General features: G+C 36.6%; 2 protein-coding genes across 3 annotated transcripts; both read left to right on the forward strand.

Annotated features, from left to right (window-relative positions):
• Positions 1–9,330, forward strand: LOC113763272 (K(+) efflux antiporter 5). Its single transcript, XM_027307034.1, has 20 exons — positions 1–408; positions 1,027–1,070; positions 1,529–1,596; positions 1,747–1,828; positions 1,922–1,983; positions 2,145–2,220; positions 2,351–2,425; positions 3,113–3,184; positions 3,296–3,379; positions 3,480–3,548; positions 3,646–3,723; positions 4,019–4,107; positions 4,201–4,297; positions 4,802–4,855; positions 5,701–5,796; positions 6,664–6,852; positions 6,927–7,004; positions 8,272–8,316; positions 8,410–8,505; positions 8,919–9,330. The coding sequence occupies exons 1-20, from the start codon at positions 186–188 to the stop codon at positions 8,958–8,960; spliced, it is 1,719 nt and encodes a 572-aa protein (XP_027162835.1). The 5' UTR covers positions 1–185; the 3' UTR covers positions 8,961–9,330.
• A 1,502-nt stretch (positions 9,331–10,832) lies between these two features.
• On the forward strand, positions 10,833–14,661 carry LOC113762874 (cysteine and histidine-rich domain-containing protein RAR1). 2 transcript variants are annotated; one of them, XM_027306498.1, is made up of 7 exons: positions 10,833–11,061; positions 12,018–12,020; positions 12,122–12,204; positions 13,158–13,309; positions 13,576–13,814; positions 13,918–14,022; positions 14,229–14,661. In XM_027306498.1, the coding sequence occupies exons 1-6, from the start codon at positions 10,972–10,974 to the stop codon at positions 14,008–14,010; spliced, it is 660 nt and encodes a 219-aa protein (XP_027162299.1). In that variant the 5' UTR covers positions 10,833–10,971; the 3' UTR covers positions 14,011–14,022; positions 14,229–14,661. The 2 variants fall into 2 exon arrangements, with proteins under 2 accessions (XP_027162299.1, XP_027162298.1); XM_027306497.1 differs by lacking the exon at positions 14,229–14,661 and having other exon boundaries at positions 10,834–11,061; positions 13,918–14,157.
• Positions 14,662–19,335: the final 4,674 nt, after the last annotated feature.

Below are 19,335 nucleotides of genomic sequence, written 5' to 3' on the forward strand. Positions count from 1 at the left end.
AACCTAAGTACCTAACCAATTGATTTGCCACCCCCAACTTTTCCACCCTCCCTGGCCTTTGCCTTCCATTTACGAAACCCTCGGACACAACTTCTGGAACGTTCACTTGATTAGAGTTTACAATTTTCTTTGGATATAATAATAATCTCATTTGTTTTCCAAGGAAAATTTTTCATTCCTGTGCAATGGGGAGGGTTTATGGTGGATTGGCGTCGATTTGGTTTCTTATGTTAATTGCTTTTTGTGCAAGAATCTCGTTGTCGGCGAGATCGGAGCAAGAAATCAGGCAAAGATTTTATGGCAGTTTAGTAAATTCGTCTGCGCCGGAGAGCGGCGATGGAAGCATTGCCCAGATGTTTGATCGTGTTCTTGAGAGGGAGTTCTCTTCTGACAACGACCAGCCTGAAGGTTTTCTTCTCCCCTCTCTCTTTTTTGAATCTTAGAATATTGGGTTTGCTTTCCACTTGTTGAATTTAAGTGCACAAAACTGTGAATTTTGGCATTACGTCGGAATTCTTTTTACTTGGTTTTTCGTTATACTTGTTGCCTTCTTTGCTTTTGTTTTAGCTTGAAACTTTAAGTTTCTTGTGGCGATGGTGTCTATACAAATTGAAAGTCAATTGTTTTACAATGCTGCAAAGTGCTAACTTGCTGTTGACGTGTGGCGACTATGGCCAAGCGGTATCTGGAAACGCCTGTTATTCGTGCAATTACAAGAAATTGATGCTTCCAAAGAGTAATCAAACTTTAAGAGATAATTTTGGAATAAATGAATGATATCACCATATTTGACTGGCATGTATTTCTGTGTGGATATTTTTCCAAGGGGACTGGTCTAAATATGGTTTAGATTTTGGTTCAAGCTGCGTGTGACCATTCCTCCAAACATTTGTATCAAGCTTAAGAGTACCTGTATTAAGCTTACAGATGATTCTTCTTGTCTTACATTCTAATGCTGCATTAGATTGTTTGTGGTTCAATTTCCATCACATAATTGAGATCTGATATTTATTGTTTTTTCTCTAGGTTCCGGTGCAAGCAGCTTCAACAGCAGCGTAGCAGATGAGCAAGTAGGTTTTGCCTTTCCTTACGAGCTTTTCAAGGACCTAAGGCAGTTTTACTGTATCTTATTGACGTCATATGCATTCATAACTCCTATTTCGCAATCTTGTGAAAGCTGCACAATGAAGGATGCTTATAGTTTTATACTTCAATTGTTTATACATCAATAGGATCACATCTGATGCTCCATATCTGAACCTTACTTGTAAAAGTTGGTATATTATTGAATAGCTGACATTTTGATTGACTTTGTTCAAGTGTTAAACTCTATGGTTATGTTTCTGCAGGCAAATGGTCTGTATATGTTCAGTGAACATGGCTTTTTCTTTTATAAATAAATTCAATAGTGATTAATTCACGTTTGAAAAGACTTATTTTACATTAATTTTAATGGTTTGTGTCACTTATCATTCTAGATATTTTGGTATTTTTTTCCTCTTATGATTGGTACTTAGCATTCTTACAGGCAGTATTGGAGACTGTGGTTAAAATTACTCACGAGAAAGCAAAGAAGAATGATACTCAGGAAGCTAAGTAAGAAGATGCCTATCTACGCATTGTATGATATAAACTGCTTTCTGCCATTGTGGATACTCCATTGTTGTAGCCTGAAATTGACTTACCTTTGCTTTTCTTCTCGTACTTTTATTTTTATTTATTTATCTTTTTTTTTTTTTGTGGCAGTGCTACCATATCTTCTAAAATTCAGGATATGCTCAACCTTGAAAATGATGGTTCTGATGACACAACCTTGATAGACAATGATGTAAGCTTACTGCTTACTAATTGATAATTATGCAGATGTTTTAGCAAGATGCTAGTACATTGGGTAATTGGTTACCTGTTTCATTCATGGCAGCACAATCGTTATGTGATGTCAAATAAGAAATCCAAATATCCAGTTCTTCAAGTAGATCTAAGGTCAGTTACTTCTATATCTGCATAATTGTTGTGATTCATTGACAACAGATGCAATTGATTGAATTTGCATGATAATTGTTATTAAATTTTCTGTTGTAGTTTTTATAGTTTTAGTTATTTTCTATATAATCCTAGAGACTGAACTATGTGTCTGTCTGCAGGCTGATATCTGATTTGGTGGTGGTTGTAGTCTCTGCTGCCATTGGTGGAATCATATTTTCCTGTCTGGGACAGCCGGTTTGTACTTCAAGATAACAAGTTCTCATTCCTTTAATGAATTGTCCTGGTTGTTTCTCTACATGTTTGGGTACTTTGTTAAGTAGATAAGATATTGACATGACAGTTGTCTAATGTTTACTTGTGATAGGTTATCGTGGGCTATCTTCTTGCAGGTTCACTTATTGGACCTGGCGGTCTTCAATTTATCAGTGAAATGGTGCAGGTATATTTTAGCTAAATATTCCATCTAGAATGCATTTTGATGAAGAAAGCTTTCTCTAGTCGAATTATTCCTGCTTTTGCGTTCAATATAGATTTTTATGGAAGGCATAATTGATGTCTGGGGCAGCGGATTTTTCAATTGATTGTTGAAGCTGAGATAATTGGCTACTTTGGTTCATTTTTCTATAATTTTCTCAACTGGATGGTAATTCCAAGATAGGATTATGTGGTGATTTTGTAAGTGTTGGTGAGTGATGGACATGTATGTACCAGTGACATGCATTAGGCTTCTCAAAGGTCTTGGCAATTCATATCTATTGCTGAGTACTGAATTTTGAGAAAGTGGTAACAGACAAAAAGTTTTATAGTTGTTCAGTGAGGCCAGTAAGTTGCTAACTTATGCATTGAAGTGGCTAATATATTGATAGTGAAAGGATTTTGACTTTGTTATTTTTCTTCTTTTCACGACTTTTATGCAATCTATATGTTTTGCTTACTCCTTTTCCGCATAATATTCCTTCCCAATATCAAAGTTCATATATGTTTCTTAATATGCCTTCTAATTGTCTGCTTTCAAAAGGTTGATTATCGACAGAGTAGTTACTCTTATTGCTGTTCACTATGCATGCAATTAAATTGAACTAGTAAGAGTTATTTGTAGCTCAGGTCATCTTCTTTTGCATTACAGGTTGAGACTTTTGCTCAATTTGGTGTTGTTTTTCTGCTGTTTGCTTTGGGACTAGAGTTTTCTTTGACAAAGGTACTTCTGTTGACCAACTACCTAAAGCTATTTCTTGAGAAATTATCTTATGTTCATTTATTTCTATGTTTTTATATGTCTAAAGGAGCTTCCCTTAACTTCTTGATGCAGCTAAAAGTTGTAGGTCCTGTTGCTGTTTTTGGTGGACTTCTTCAAATTGTAATACTTATGTTCTTGTGTGGAAGTACTGCAATGGTATTGCTCAAGACTTACTGAAAAATGTTGCTTCTGTCTTAGAAAGTTTGAACGAAGGGTCTTTATTATTACTTTATTTGTGGTATTGTCTATGCTGCAGTTGTGTGGGGCGAAGTTGTCAGAGGGAATTTTCGTTGGTTGCTTTCTTTCAATGTCATCAACTGCAGTGGTAGATATCTGAACGTGATGTATCAAGAATTTCCTCTTTATTGAATAATTGCAACAAGTCCACCAGGGATTCTATTTTGACCACATGAATTTAACAGGTGGTGAAATTTTTGGTCGAGCGAAACAGTAATAATCTCCTTCATGGTCAAGTTACAATTGGGACGCTTATTTTTCAGGTAATTGTTACAACTTAATTATTCATTTCATATATGTCAATATGCACATGATAAACCAAGGAACCAATTGTGTTATAGAATCTTATATAGCCAGTGGCTATGGGTCTCTGTTCCTTGTCTTAGAATGAGGTTTGATTCTCACCCACCCCATTCTCTGTACTCCTTTAGACTAGCTTATTCTTTAAAAAAGAATCGAAAAATGCAGTTTTTTCGTGTTTAACTGGTATGTCTGATTGCTTTGCTGATTTTATTTGTTGTTATTTTTGCTTTAATTTCCATTCCTCTGTTTCATCAGGATTGTGCTGTTGGTTTGTTATTTGCCTTGCTTCCAGTTCTGGGAGGTAATAGTGGCATTTTGCATGGAATGTTCTCTATGGGGAAACTGTAAGTACTTTGAAGTACGTGTCTCTGATGTTTCTTAAAGCAGTTTGCGAGATATCCGGCAATGGTTTATGACCAGTTTGATATTGATTTCAGGCTGGTGACTTTGTCTGTATATCTTGCTTGTGCATCCTTGTTGACCTGGTCATTTGTTCCGCGCTTTCTGAAGCTTATGATACAGATATCATCTCAAGTGAGGGAGTTCTTTGTTTGTCTATTTTGCCTTATTTTGCTCTTATGAAACTTGAAACTATTTTAGCAACACAAGCTTGTCATATTCTTATCTGAGTTGCTTCTTTTTGGCTAGTAACTTAATTAATTTTGAATACGAGGATACAAGTGACCCAGAATGCATATAGCTGGACTTGGCCATAAACCATTTTGTGTAAGGTCTATGGCTCAAGCTTCTAAGAAAATGACCTTTTTTTTAAAAAAAAATCTCATCATAGGATTTCTTGCACTCAAGCTGAGTACTAGGAATTGTATCTGAAGATTGCCTTCCTTTTACCTAGTTTAATGCCAATTATGCTCCTTTTAAAAAAGCTGTTAACACTAGTTTACAGATACCTGCATCTTGTGCATATGTTTCCCACAGAGATGTGGACATTGTTTTGGTTTGTGAATTTAACGTGGTTAGCTTTATATATGACTGGTTTTGTTGCATTTTCTAAACTTGCATCCTTCTGTTGATTCTCAGACAAGTGAACTGTACCAGCTTGCTGCAGTGGCTTTCTGTTTATTGTCTGCTTGGGTAAGTTATGCATTTTATTTTATTTTATTAAAAAAATTTTATGCATTTTATCCACTTGACTGTCTTTCTCTTTATCTGAAAATTTTCAGTTCTGTTCTAGAAGCAAACAAAACACAGTTTAATTTCGACTCTTATTTAGCTTGTTAATTTCTTTTGCTTAATAATATTATTCACATCAAGTTCACAATTTAAAAGGTTTCTAGTAAATATGGTCACATAAGGCAAATGACTGGGCCATCCATGCTCAGTACATTAGGTTGCAAAAGCATCCGATCATTAAGATGTAGATGATATCCTCATTAGTGTGTTGACTTGGTTGTATGCAGCAGCACAAGAAATATGGATTGCCCTTCAGAAATATATATTTGATTCTTGAGAAGGATTGTAATTATGTCCAACCTCCATGTGGATGCTAATTGAGCATCTGTGTTTGTTAGAGCGATTTATTACCATTATGTCTATTTTTCTTCATTTCTCCTGGCTCTTATATAATTCTCCTCTTCTCCCATATGTGGATGTAATTATAAGTTGTCAAATATACATTTTGTTGAAGTTGAGCTTAGTTGAGATTATTTTTTCTAGACAAAAAGACTGCTGCATTTGGATTGTCATTGTAAGTCCTGTGGCACCATCAATGTGAATATTGTTGACATTGGTACCTCTTAAGGTAGCATCAATGTGTAAGCATGTAAATTTGCACCAAGACCAACTTGTAATTATTCTTCTTTTGTATCCTCAAAAGAATAATATATGTCCATTGTAGGATACACATATAGGTTTCCATGTTTGATGCATACCTGTTTGTTGTTTTTCATAATATTCTTAATACGCTCTTTCATCTTCAGTGCAGTGATAAATTGGGCCTCAGTCTTGAGTTGGGTTCATTTGCGGCGGGTGTTATGATATCAACTACTGATTTTGCACAGCACACTTTGGATCAGGTATTTTCTTGGTTATCATGATTTTTTGTGAGTAACGTATGCACCTTTTATTCATTCTGTTACCTTTTATGTCCTAAACTCTTTCTATGCTGCTTTCAGGCATTTTTTTTATGATTGCTGAGGAAAAATTGTTTGTGCCCTGAAACAAAATGTCTGTTTTAGTCATCCATTTTGGTTCAGGTTATAAATGGTGTTTTGATGCAAAGCCAGATCTTTGTCAGTCTCTTTCAGTACCTCTGCTGCCCCACTAACCTAAAAAATGACTGCAACAATTTGAAGCCAGGGATATGCTTATCCAGAACCTTGGTTTAGAGTTAATGTAAGCTCACCAGAAGCATTTTGTTATGCCATTTTAGAGGCCAAAACCCTACGAGGACCTTGTGTTTTTTGTTTGGGTTCAATTGGTATAGTCATCACTTTACCTTTAGGTAACCCCTGGGAGAGCCATAGCAATGATTTTAAAGGAGAAAGTTAGCCTGCACTCTCATTTGCTTGCATTTACTAGTCTTGTGTAGTGATTACTCACAATGACTTGCTTTAATGAGCAGGATAGGCATTTGAAAATCTGTCTAACTGAAAAAAATAGTTCTTTACGAATCTCTTTTGAAGTGAAAATTGGTAAGTAGAGATTTATACTAACACCTTGCCTTTGCATCTTTGATAAGTTGAAAATTGATACCGAAGTCATTTTTGCGTACATGCAAAACTTTGAATTTGACTTTTGGAAAAGTTGGTTACATCTCTGGTCATGTGTTCCTGACATTGGCAGTTATGGAACTTCGGATTTGTGGGTTTACTATCTTCATTTGACAATGACAAGATTTATGATTAGGAAGATATCTGATTTGCATGATTGTCATGTTGCAGGTTGAACCAATTCGTAATCTCTTTGCTGCACTATTTCTTTCTAGCATCGGAATGCTCATTAATGTGCACTTCCTCTGGACCCATGTGGATATATTGCTTGCTTCTGTTATACTTGTGATAGTAGTTAAAACTACTGTTGCTGCTGCTGTTACAAAGACCTTTGGATACAATATTAGGACATCAGTTGTTGTAAGTTAACTTTCTCAACCTGATTTTCGTAAGTTAAATGAATGACATTTTCTTACTTCTGAGACTGTTGATAGGTTGGTTTATTGCTGGCACAAATTGGAGAATTTGCATTTGTTCTCTTAAGTCGTGCCTCGAATCTACATCTTGTTGAGGTACTCTGTCTATTTCTTCTTCCGTTCTCTTGCCCATGTCTTAATAGCTCTAGTGCTCAAGTCTAATTAAATGAGCTCTATTGTAAATATAGGCAACCTTTATATAGGATTGTTACAAATCACCGTAAAAACACCATGCATTACACCTGAAGAGACCCAAGAATGCTTTTCGTATGCATTTGATGTCGATATTGATCTTCTTTAAAGAATACTTATGTGAGACATCTTTAATACTGATTCGGTAATGTGTCTGGGCCTGTTGGATTTGACGCATGCACACAGATTATTGTGATAGTTGTTTCTTAGGGTTTTCGGGTTCCTATATTTCCCAGTTTCCAATAATTTAACATTTAACAAGCTACCTGATCAAGAATGTTTTGAAATATTCTGTCGCTGCATTTTATAGCTTAAAATGCAGTTTTGACTACTCCAATTTACCATTGAATAAACTGCATTACAAAGTGGGGGTTTTGCAATATCTTTGTGAAATTTGTGATTGGAGCAGAGAGTGTGAGGTACTTGTCAGACTTATAAGAGGATGCTTTTGATGTGCTTCTGCTATTTCAAGATTTACGTTGCAGCCGATATAAATTGAATGGAGCTGATACTTCCACGGGCTGTTGTCTGAGTAGGAACCGTTTGGTCATTTTCATGCTGCTAAGTGGAAGTTTTCAACATTAATTGGATTACAAGACATTAAACGAACCAGGACAAGTTGATTAGAACTGTTAATTTTAGTTTTGACTGAAATAAGAGACTGTGCAAGTCAATCTTCTTGTGGATGCTCCAAGTTGTAGACCTATAGGCTCATTTAAAAGCTGAAAGTGAATAATATAAATTGGTAGGCCTATTTCATTTAAACCAGAATATTGAATTAAATACTGTTGGCATTATCTTACATTAACGCCTATAACATCTGAACATCTATTTAAGTGAATGTGCCATGGGCAATTTGTGATTGAATATGCTAAATTATGTGCGAGCTTTAAAAGTTTGGAGCTCCTACTGTTTTAAGTGCTACGAGTCTTTCATAATTGACTCTATTTAATTACTACAGAAAAATATCAACTAATGCAGTAATTGATCTTATATTTGCATATCCAGATTGTGCTTATGTGGAAAACTACATTTGCATGCAATGTGGAATTTGTACCTGATCTTGCTTTTTCTCTGTGATACATTTTTCAAAATGATCGATTTGTTGAATCTTAAGTTCACATGGGCAATTATTATCTTGACCTTACGTTAAGTTCGGTTATTCATACAGGGCAGGATGTATCTTCTTCTTCTTGGAACAACTGCTTTCAGTCTTGTGAGTTTTCTTTTAAATTCATCGGGGATTCTTCCCTCCTAGCTTTTTATTTGTTTTTGCGTGATATTATCTATAACTGTAAATATGCTGCAGGTAACCACTCCTGTCTTGTTCAAGCTAATACCTGCTGTGATGCATCTCGGAGTTCTAATGCACTGGTTTCCATCAGAAAGTAGCGGGCAGACTGAGGTTGCATTATTTTATTTCATAATAGATTTTTGTTTTATTTAATGAGCATGCAAAACAAACTAGGCAGTCTACCTTGTGTCTTTCCTGCAGCATAAGGCCCAGGAACGAACTTTAACCTGCTAGACTTAAAGCACACAGAAACCTCAATTGAATGATTATTTAGCTCCAAATATGCAGAGCTTGCTTTCCAAAAAGCTTTACATACTTAGAACCACAGTAGAATATGCAATAGTACCGTGAATCTATTTATGGGAAAGACCTGAATTATGGCTAGAAACATTCCTAGCTGTTGAAATCTCACTTTTTAACTTCACTTTGGTATGGGTAATTATGAATCAGTAGCAAAATTTCCAGTACACGTTGCCTTTTCTGGGTACCAAGAAACGTTACTTTTACTCTCTTTTGGCCTGCAGGAGAAAATTTCCGTGATTGAAGCTCATAACAGATTACTGTGAGACAATCTCTCTGTGCTAAGGCAATTGTATGGGAAGCTCCAATTAGAGGTCAGAAATTTGTGATTTACAGAGTTTTTGGGCCTGGCCTGGAGTACATTTTTGCTGATGTTTAGACCTACAAATAGAACTACAAATGACAAATTGACGGATTATCATGTACATATTCTTGCTATACACAGACATGCTGTATATATATATTCATTAAACTCTTTTAGTGGGGTATGTCGTACCCTGAGATCAGTACATCAGCCGTATAGTTTGGGCTCCTTTGCTTCTTTCTAGTTTTGAACTAGATTACAATAGTGATTGGTTGTAAGGAAATTTTGACATCTTGAATGCAAGTGTTTGGATTTTGATATTTGCAGCCAAATTTTGTTTACAGTAAGATCTGTTTCAAGGTCATTATGCAGTATTTCATGGTTCCTGTCTTCCTGATTCTTTATCTTCTGCGTGAGTTGTGTTTCTGATCCGTAGTCTTGTGAACAACTGCTAATCTTTGATTTGCCATAGATTTGAAAAAGATAAAAAGCCCTGAATAAAGTCTAATAACGATTTATGGACATACAAGACTAGTAGAAGATTTTGCCAACTTTTTCTTCGTGTAGCCATAGATCAAGCCTTGTTACTAGTCTTGCCCTCTATAACTGGGGTCTTTTTTAAAAAAAAAATAATATTTGGGGTAGAACTCTATAATTGGATTGGAATGACCATCAGGCTCTCTGAATAAAATTAGCAAATTAATTTTCAAAGACAAAATAATTGGACGGGAAGGCATTCACAAAACGAAATTGGGTAATAATTCCGAATTCCGAGTTCATCGATGAGAAGTCTATCATCCAAAAGCACCAAAATAGCAGTAAGAGTAAGAAAAGACTTTAAAAGCGATTCAATAACAATTTCTTCCGACAAACAATTCAATAACAAAGCAATTTTATTTTCTGAAAAGGACCTAAAATATTAACATTTTTTTTAAGGGTTCAAACCTTACCTCCCACCACTTATCACTATATATGATTTGCTACTTTAAGTGGCTTAAATCCATTAGGGTGCGTAATGTATTTGTCTGGTCCGATAGTTATTCAGTTTATGTCGGTTCTTCAATAGATCCAATTAGATCCTTCTTTTTAAAATATGTCGGTTCTCTAATAGATCCATCCTCCCTTTTAGAAAAGATTAGAATAGATATAGGATAGATAAATAACTATTAAAAAAAAAATTGTAGAAGCTAGTCACTGGGGGACTACTTTCATCCCCATCTCATCAAAGCAATCACGACTGCATATGTAAAAAAAACAATTTTTTAGTGTTTTGCGAGAGGATTGGTTGCGTTGCTGTTTTTCACTACGACTCCAAGTGAGGAACACAATTCTACATATTTGGCCAGAGGATTGGTTGCGACGTGGTCTTCATTGCGATCCTAATTGAAGAACACAATTCTACAGAACCACCAAAATTGTGATTTTTTGAATTCATCATTATTTGTAGAAATTCGCCCGAAAAGAATGAAAGATGGCAAAAGATTTTTTTTTTTTTTGGCGGTCTTTTCGACCTTTTCATCGAGCAGTTGATACTACTGTTTTCATGATTAGAAGGTTGCAGGTTTCTATCTTTGATGAGCGGGGCGACAGCCCATTAATAACTTATTAGACGCTAGAGAGGTGGGGACAACTGACAAGGAAAGACTTCCTTTCTGGAACCCTCTTCTTCACGGGGAATAATGACAAAATTTCAACCCAAACTGCGTAAGGTAGGTAGAACCCGGTTTGTAGTTTATTCACCCGACCCAAGAACAATCCTATGGAGCCGGCCCGACTTTCTAGAAACTTCTATTAGAAAAAGGCTCCTTGCTTTTGATATTCATAGTCACCCCTTTTGCTTTGGAGGAATCCTCCTAAGCCCGACTAAAGCTAATTAGGACTACTAATCAGTGGGTTAACAATTTCCTTCTTTCATTGACTGTTGGTCAGTTTTCGTTCCCCCGAGAAAATCAATCAGAGGAAGACACAGAATTATGGAAAAGCTTCGATGCCAGAGGATCGGTTGCGACGCCGTCTTCACTGAGGATGACAACCCAGACGATTCCTGCACTTACCACGACGCTGTCAGTTTCTCTCTCTCTCTCTCTCTCTCCCCCCCTAATTTTTGCTACATAAATTTGTTGTTCGATGCAGATTGCTCATTCAACTTTTGAAACCTCCTTCCTTGTTGCTTTCTATACTACTTTTTCTTGCTTCTCCTTTCCTTTCCTTGCCGCTTTCTATACTGGATGTTAAATATTATCCTGTCCTCTCTTCTCGTAGTTTCTGAGAAAAAGAATTGAAATAGGGTTAGTCACGATGCTCTCTTCTTTATTAGACTCTTCTAGCTGTTATAGTTCACTACATTGTTGCTTGGAGTTACAAGTTTCGGGGAAAATTAAGCCTGGTTGCTTTAGTCACATTAGGATTCAGGAGCTGGAGATTGAAACTGGACTCCTGTCAATTGTGTCCTGAACTATTTGGGATTGGAGGATTTTCAATGGATTAGAAGGAGCTAGAGGGAGTATTCTTTTGGAAAAGATTCAAATTTTAGATCAGTGAGTTAAGGGTCTGAGGGAACCTCAATGCTACCTTCCTTGCAGTCGAGTCTATTGTGCTGACCTTGTACTACTATTTTTTCACTGCACTTTTTAAGCTTTTTACTTTTTTCAGCTTTCGTTGCCTTCTGGTGAAATTAACTTATCAGACGTGAAAAAGGATCCAAGGGTTAATTGCATTGATGCTCTAATAGGTTGAGGTTACTGGTAATGATGTCAGTTTATGCTCTATGTTGTCATGGAGAACTAAAATCCCCCTAATACTAGATTCTTGTGTGTATAATTTTTGGACTACATTAGCCAACTCTTGCAAGTGGAATCTTTTTCTGCACTCTTTTTGCTCTTCTATACAGGCAAATTTTCTGCAATAACTATTGTTTTCGTGATTCACTTTTTAATTTTAACGGTTAACTAACTAATGGAGTTTCTTCTTCTTGTGCATGGCGTGGTCTTCACTGTTTTGGGCATGTTTGATGTACCAGGGTGTAAGTGGATATTTGATTTGTAACTTTTTTCAGAGAGCACTTCTCTTCTATGCTTTTCTAACAAGAGATGCCAATGCATACTCAAACTTTGAATTCTCCAGCCTATATTTCACGACGGGATTAAAGAGTGGAGTTGTTGCAAGAAAAGAAGTTATGATTTCACTTTATTTCTGGAAATTCCTGGGTATGTGCATGCTCTTTTTAAGTTTTTGTTGCTTTTGAAGTTTCCCCCTTGCGCATCAGTTCTTCCTCAAGCTTTCTCCTAAATAATAAGCATCTTTTATTGGCAGTATACATTCCTTCAGCAACTCCAACTTGTTTTTGGGGCTAAAACGATTATGGGTACCTGCAGAGAAGCTTTAGGCGGTTTTATGCTTTTGTTGCAAATAATTGGTTTTTTCTGTGTAAGTGACAACAAAAGCTGGTTCTAGAGCCTGTGTGCACACACACACACATATATATGAAGGGAAACTTTTGTGGTGGGGGTGGGCCTTGGCCGGAGTACCCTTGTTGAGATAAAAGGGCAACTTTTGTAAATGAAACTAATCCTAGTTTTTTTCAATCATAAAGCAGCAAGTCTGGAAGTGAAATGGTACTTGAGCAGTAGCTTTATGTTCTCTTTAGTTAGCATTTCAGCATTGCTTCCTTTGATATGAATTCTGCTGCACAATAATTTACACATACAGATATCAGGATATGGTGAGTGAGAAAAAATGAAAATGAGTCCTAGGCCATAGAGTTTCTTTTAGTTGTACGAAGTATTCATGCTTGTTTGACAAGAACTTCTTCTGTACTCTAGTCATTGTTTTCCATTCTGTTAGCAGTGAAACTAATGCTGGTTTTGCAATCATAAAGCAGTAGGTCTGGAAGTGAAATGGTACTTAAGCAATAGCTTTTTGTTTTCTTTACTTGTCATTCCAGTATTGCTTCCTTTGATATGAATTCTGTTGCTTAAATGATTTACACATAGGGATATCAGAATATAGTGACCAAGAAAAAATGAAAATGAGTCCCAGGCCAGAGACTTTCTTTTAGCAGTAGGAAGTATCCATGCTTATTCAAGGACCTTTTCTGTGTGGTCATTATTTTCCATTATGTCATGGCTTCAACTATCACTGATACTGCTGCTTTATGAAGTTGTAAAACTGGGAAACACACGCCAGAAAGACCAGTGCTGAGAAGGCCAGCTCCTCAAAATAGAGCAATTTCTGCACTGCCTCAAGAGAACAGTGTGTTGACTAAGGAAACTTGTCCCAGGTGTCGACAGGGTTTCTTTTGCTCTGACCACGGTATTAATCTTTGTTCTGCTATTGATTGTGGTCAGTTTTAAAGTTCTTGAAATAGTGAATTGCTTCTGTTGAGTTGCCAAGACAGCATGACCTCATTTTATAGATTAGATGAGAGGTTTGCCTCCAATTTTACAAACATATACAAGTAGTTTATTTTCAATTTCTTTTAGAATAAGATAATAGGGAGAAGATATTAGTTACTTTTCAAGCTATCCAACATCTGTTAGAGGGAAATTCATTTGAAGTATGATTATTCTACCATTTAGGTTCTCAAGCCAGAGACGTCAATGCAAAAGCATCAAAAACTGTAGGTGTTGCATCTTCTGGGAGTGATTCACATTTGCAGGAAGTTTGTGCACCTCCAGTTAAGAAGGTGATTGATATTAACCAGCCTCAGACTTGTAAGAATAAGGGATGTGGGATAACCTTCAAAGAAAAGGATAATCATGATACAGCGTGCAGTTATCATCCTGGCCCTGCTGTCTTCCATGACCGGATGAGAGGGGTGAGATTTACAAAAAACCTAGCCCTATATTCTCCTTTCCCTTGAAAGTAGTTTTTATCACTGGTGGTTACATAACTCATAGTTTTCCTCCAAAATTATGCAGTGGAAATGCTGTGATGTTCATGTCAAGGAATTTGACGAGTTCATGACAATACCACCTTGCACTCAGGGATGGCACAATGCCGATGCCATGTGAAGAATGGATAAGGTTTTTTCCCCCCTTTAAATGATTTTGAATGGAATATCCTGCTGCTATGTATCATGATTTTGCTCAATAATATCAACACGTGTGGTTCTTCATTTGTTGTTTCATTCGTAATTTGAATTTACTCTTTCATAGTAATCTTGGCCAAGTTTCATGATAGTTATTTTGTGTGTGTGTGTGTGTGTGTGTTTTTTTTTTTTGAGTTACGGTGACAACATTTGGGAAATTGTGACTTTCTCTGCTTCATTACGTGTTGAACTTGAGTTTTTTCAGCTTGCCACTTTCGCAACGAACTTCACTTAAACTTCATCTACCTGATTTGAGTCGTAGCATTTGTCCTTAACCTGAAATTAGGCTTATAACGAGCCCTGGGTTGCTGCAAATGAGTAAGCTTACAATCATGTGGGCGATGATTTGAGACTTTTTGGTTGACATGAGGCCTGGTATCAATTATGGGAATTGAGCATCAGTACTAGCACTTTAGATCCATAAGTTTTGATTTTTGTCTCAATTGTGATGAAGCATTGTGTGCTGGATTCGTCATTGGGTGGATGTTAATTTGGGTCTATTTTAAGGAAAGGGTGTCTTTCCGTTTTTTTTTTTACATTGAAAGAGTCTGGAAAGAGATTTGATTGATGAAGGAAAAGTTCTTGCAATCTCGTAATTTTCTTTGGTGTCTCTTCTAACTATTTTACCAACCACTAAAGGCAGGTAAGTTTTGGATTAATTTTAATTCCAACTATTTGCAACCAAATTTTCTCCATACAACACTTGGTTATAGGTATAATCTGGTATTGCATCCGTGAAGCATACAAGTACCTTTCTCTTGATTTAACGTCTCAGGCAACAATACGGACGTTTTGTAACATGCCCGTTAACTCCGTACCAAAACATGCGACAATGGCCAGATGAAAATTTACAAGGCAGTCGCATATTTTGGTTGAGAATTTTACCCTATTTTTACTTTAAATGTGAGCAGTTATCTCAAGGATACGATGAAAGTGTTCATAGTACGCATTAGGAGGAGCATTTCATTACAGTTTCACCTAACGAAAGTGTAAAAGCATGATCGTTCTGGTTCCTATAATGATTTTCTTTTCACAACTCTGAAGAAGTAAATTATGCATCTTATCAGTTGCTTTAAAATGTCTGAGCTATTTTTGTACATCAAGTTGTATTTCTCTCGTAGTTGCAACGAAAGATAGTTTATGTAGTTAACTGTACAGTAATGTAAGCCCAAAAGGAGGCCGCTGCCACAGGCGTTTTTTTTTTATGGGTAGGGAACTGGGATGCGCAGCGACTCGACTCCATGGCCTAGGCTGCAATGCAGAGGCTGATGGCTGGCACTGAGCGGATTTAACGCTGGTTGTGCAGAGCATGGATGCTGTTTCATTGGACGGTTTGGCTTCAATCGGTAAGAGTATCACCCACAAGGCTGAAAGTACCAAAACACCACTGTAGAATGTACAAAAGCTTTACTACTTTTTACTCTCAGGTTAGTCTAGTCAATGGGGTTTAGCTTGTTGGATTCCTCAGATTGCGCCGCTTTTTTGGCGTTTAGGAGAGGAATCTCTCTGCCAAAAAAAAAAATGTGGTCGGCCTGCGGGAAGATCTCTGAACATGGATCTTCTGCGTGCACTCTTCCTAGCAACTCCTTTGACATTCAGACGAAGTACAGAAAGAAAACAAACCCCAATCATAAATAAACAGTAAAAAGATGTCATCAAACCATCAACAGAGCTAGACGCTATTACGCTAACGCCGGTTGTAGTGACTGATCCTGCCCTGTGGGCATTTCATTACTTGTAAAATTCTTCCATCCAATAAATGAGACCATATATATTCTTTTGAGATCGCGGGCGTCTATACGAGTGAATTGCTATTTTAAGAGTTTTTTTATAAAAAATATATTATAATAATTTGATATACGTGAAATAAAAAAATAATTAAAATAGATGGGACGGGGTAAAATATGTTGTCCGTCGTGAAGAAACCGAAGGAGTGTTAAAGAAAAAGAATTTGTTACTCGGAATTAATCCACTTCATTTAAAGCAAGTCAGCCAGGACAGGTCTGCTACAAGTCATCACACGCAATTGTGGACGGTACGGAACAAGCCACAAACAACAACCTTTTGAAAAAGAAAGTGAAGGCAGAACAACGCAACATGATCCATCAGTTAATTTTTGGTATCCAACAACAGAGACAGCGTACGTACATTAATGAATGGGACTCACCATACTTCTCCTCACTCGAATCTCCTTATCAAATTTCCTTCTGCTTTTACCATCATCGGGTGAAAATTGCAATCTTTACATGTGAGAGACCGCAAGTTTCCAAAGATATTATTGAAAAATTTTCCCTTCCAAGCAAAACAGATTTTTGAAAATCAATTCCAGAAAGGATCTCCACCACATGTTGGTGCAACCCTGCAGAGGATTTTACTGCGCGACCATCATGTAGCATTCCAGACTTCCAATACTCAAAAGAAAACACAAAATAATATATTAATGTTAAAAAGGGTGATAGTTGCTTGAGGGCAAAGAGAAAAAAGCATTGAGCCCAATTTGTCTTTAACCTCTAGTATGCCTATCCATCCATACCACCAGTTCTGTTTTGCACTTTGCTGTCGGGTCTCCTCATGCTTTTTTACCGGACCAAGAAAAGCCAAACTTACCTTTCACGAGACTGTTAAAACTCTGGCATTCAATAGCCTCCCCTCTCGACCAAGACCAGTCTCTGATTTCTTGGACCAATCTTTGCTTAAGCATGTCCTTCTCTTCACCACCCACCACTCCCCCAACTGTCGCAATACCAATTGACAGCATGGCGCGTGTTGTGAGACTCCTGATCAAGCATCCTACCCTGATGACCCGTCCGAGCAAGGCACCACCCGCCGATGCCCATGACTACGTGCAACGTGGATATATTGCATACGTTTCGCAGAGAAAAGGAGGGTAGCTGTCAAAAGTGGAGGGAGCTCAGGGAAACGGCAGTTGCACCCCGAGGGGGGGGGCCGGTGTTGACGGCCGCAGCCACCACTTTTGGCAGTAATTGACCGGCCTCCAATCACCAACAGTCGCATATCCAACGTCGCTTCGCCGCCGTTTCTCTGCCAGCTACTACTACAGTAGTGTGCTACCCCTACCCCTGTGCCGCCGTACTAGCGTCGTAGGATTACTGTTCTTTTCCCATACTCACGAGTCACAATCTTCGTGAGTATTGATGCATGTATTTTGTGGTCGTACAAAATCAAAAGAATGCATTTTCCTTTTCCTTTTCTTAATTTATAGATAATGACCAACAGTCACATTTCAAACCGAGGCTTTCAACGAGTAATGTCATCACCTCAGTTCCAACCCCTCCGCCCCACCCCCAACGCCCTGGGGCGGGGGTTCAGTTATTGGCCTTGGCCCTACCTTAGATAAGTTAGAACAGAAATAGGAGTAAATGTAAAAGTTAGTGATTGATTTCAAAAATACTTCTAATATGATCATGTCCACGTGGATTGAGGATTGATAATTACTACTCTACTCAACGTTAAAATGGGATGTTCCATTTTAAATATCCATAACTTTGAAATTACACTTTAGAAATCAAGCAAATATTTATAATTTTTACCACAATCATCAACCTTAATTTTGCACCATAAAGCTATAATCAAGTATTAGATATCTTTCAAACCAATTGATTGTTAATGTTAACGTCGATGTATTCACCAAGGTTCACAAAAAGGTAAACCTAATAATATAGTTCTATATATGTTATCGTTTGCAAAAAAAAAAATAAAATAGTTCTATATGAATTAGAAAGAGGGTAGAGAGGTGGGGAGGAGGAATGGTAATACTCGCAATGATGGGTGGAAAAAAAAGATGAAAATATTTATTTTATTTTCATTTTTTATTAGGTATATTTGAGATTATATATATATTGAGTATATTACTATAAATATGTATATGAAAAGCTTGCATTTCATTCAAGAGCTCACTAATCCAAACAAACTTAAGTAATAACCAATAGAGATTATTTGAAATAATTATTATAATAAATTTTTGCAATGTAGCACATGTAAGATAAAAATATAATTGATAATAAAAATTATTAAAAAGCTATATGATTAATCTTGTATATATTGTCAGTGTGTACATTATCATCATTAAATATATGACACATACGTAATATTTGAATTTGAATTCAAATTTTGCTCATATGTCATTGATCCAACCATAATAATATATGTATATTGATAGTATATATAAGATTCATTCAAAAATATATTTATAATACAAATAGAATAATAGTAGTTAAAATATTTTATATATCTAAACACACCCATCGTTGCCCAAACTTGAACAATTTTGTACATGAGCGAAAAACAATAACAGGGAAAAAATGATTTTTTATCATCAAATACACTTACTTAGAGGCTTGTAGCTAGAAAGTGGGCAGCACTTGCAAGCTAGTACAGAAATAGAGAGGCGCAGGCTGTGAAACAAGAAAGAATTGTGAAAGAAATAATCTTATATATACTGTTAATATATATATTATTATTATAAAATATTTATTACATATATATAATTTAAATTTAAAATATAAAATTTACTCATATATTATCTATTCAATTGTAATAATATATATATTTACAATATATATAAAATTTATTCACAAAGAAATGGTGTGAAGACTTTCCGAGTAATCGAAGAAGTCAAGAAGAGAAATTGGCATTATTATTATTTTTGTTTGTGGGGTGGATTTTAATTTTGTTCTCTGTCTTCATAAATGGGAAAACAAAGGCTGCGAAAGCATTAAACACGCACCTCTTCCCCTCTACTGTCTCTACTCTCTCTCACACTGTCACACAGAGCCAGCAGCCTCTCTTTAATTTGTCCTTCACCCCTATGCCTTACAGTTCACGCCAAACGCCTGCTCTTCCACTGCCACCCTCCCCCCCCCCCCTTGTGCCATAATAAAACCACACACACACTAACCCTCTCTCTCTTCTCTCTGTGCAGAATATATCCATCTCTCTCTTCTGCACACTCACAAACATAATGCAGTGCTGCACTAGTACTAGCACTTGCATTATGTATGCTACCATCCTACTCTGCAGGATAATCCCTCCGCAGGATCATTGAGAAACAGTGAGTTTGTTTGGACAAGCCAAATTTGGTTTGCAAAATTTGTTTTCACAAATCCCAATCACCTTTTTATCTTCCCAATCACCTTTTTATCTCACATACATCACATCACAAAAAGTGCTACAGTAAATATCTCAAATAAATCATCCAAATAAACTCTTATCCAAACAAACTCAGTTA

The sequence above is a fragment of the Coffea eugenioides genome, chromosome 2 (assembly GCF_003713205.1).
Source record: "Coffea eugenioides isolate CCC68of chromosome 2, Ceug_1.0, whole genome shotgun sequence".
Lineage (NCBI taxonomy): Eukaryota > Viridiplantae > Streptophyta > Magnoliopsida > Gentianales > Rubiaceae > Coffea > Coffea eugenioides.

What these genes read in the sequence shown, in the direction of transcription:
- LOC113763272 (XM_027307034.1), top strand. Translation starts at nt 186, where the DNA reads ATGGGGAGGGTTTATGGTGGATTGGCGTCGATTTGGTTTCTTATGTTA. An exon ending in TAGAGTTTTCTTTGACAAAG is followed by an intron (nt 3,185 to 3,295) that starts GTACTTCTGTTG and finishes TTCTTGATGCAG; the next exon opens with CTAAAAGTTGTAGGTCCTGT. An exon ending in AAAGTAGCGGGCAGACTGAG is followed by an intron (nt 8,506 to 8,918) that starts GTTGCATTATTT and finishes TTTGGCCTGCAG; the next exon opens with GAGAAAATTTCCGTGATTGA.
- LOC113762874 (XM_027306498.1), top strand. Translation starts at nt 10,972, where the DNA reads ATGGAAAAGCTTCGATGCCAGAGGATCGGTTGCGACGCCGTCTTCACT. An exon ending in TTTCTTTTGCTCTGACCACG is followed by an intron (nt 13,310 to 13,575) that starts GTATTAATCTTT and finishes TCTACCATTTAG; the next exon opens with GTTCTCAAGCCAGAGACGTC. An exon ending in TCCATGACCGGATGAGAGGG is followed by an intron (nt 13,815 to 13,917) that starts GTGAGATTTACA and finishes AAAATTATGCAG; the next exon opens with TGGAAATGCTGTGATGTTCA.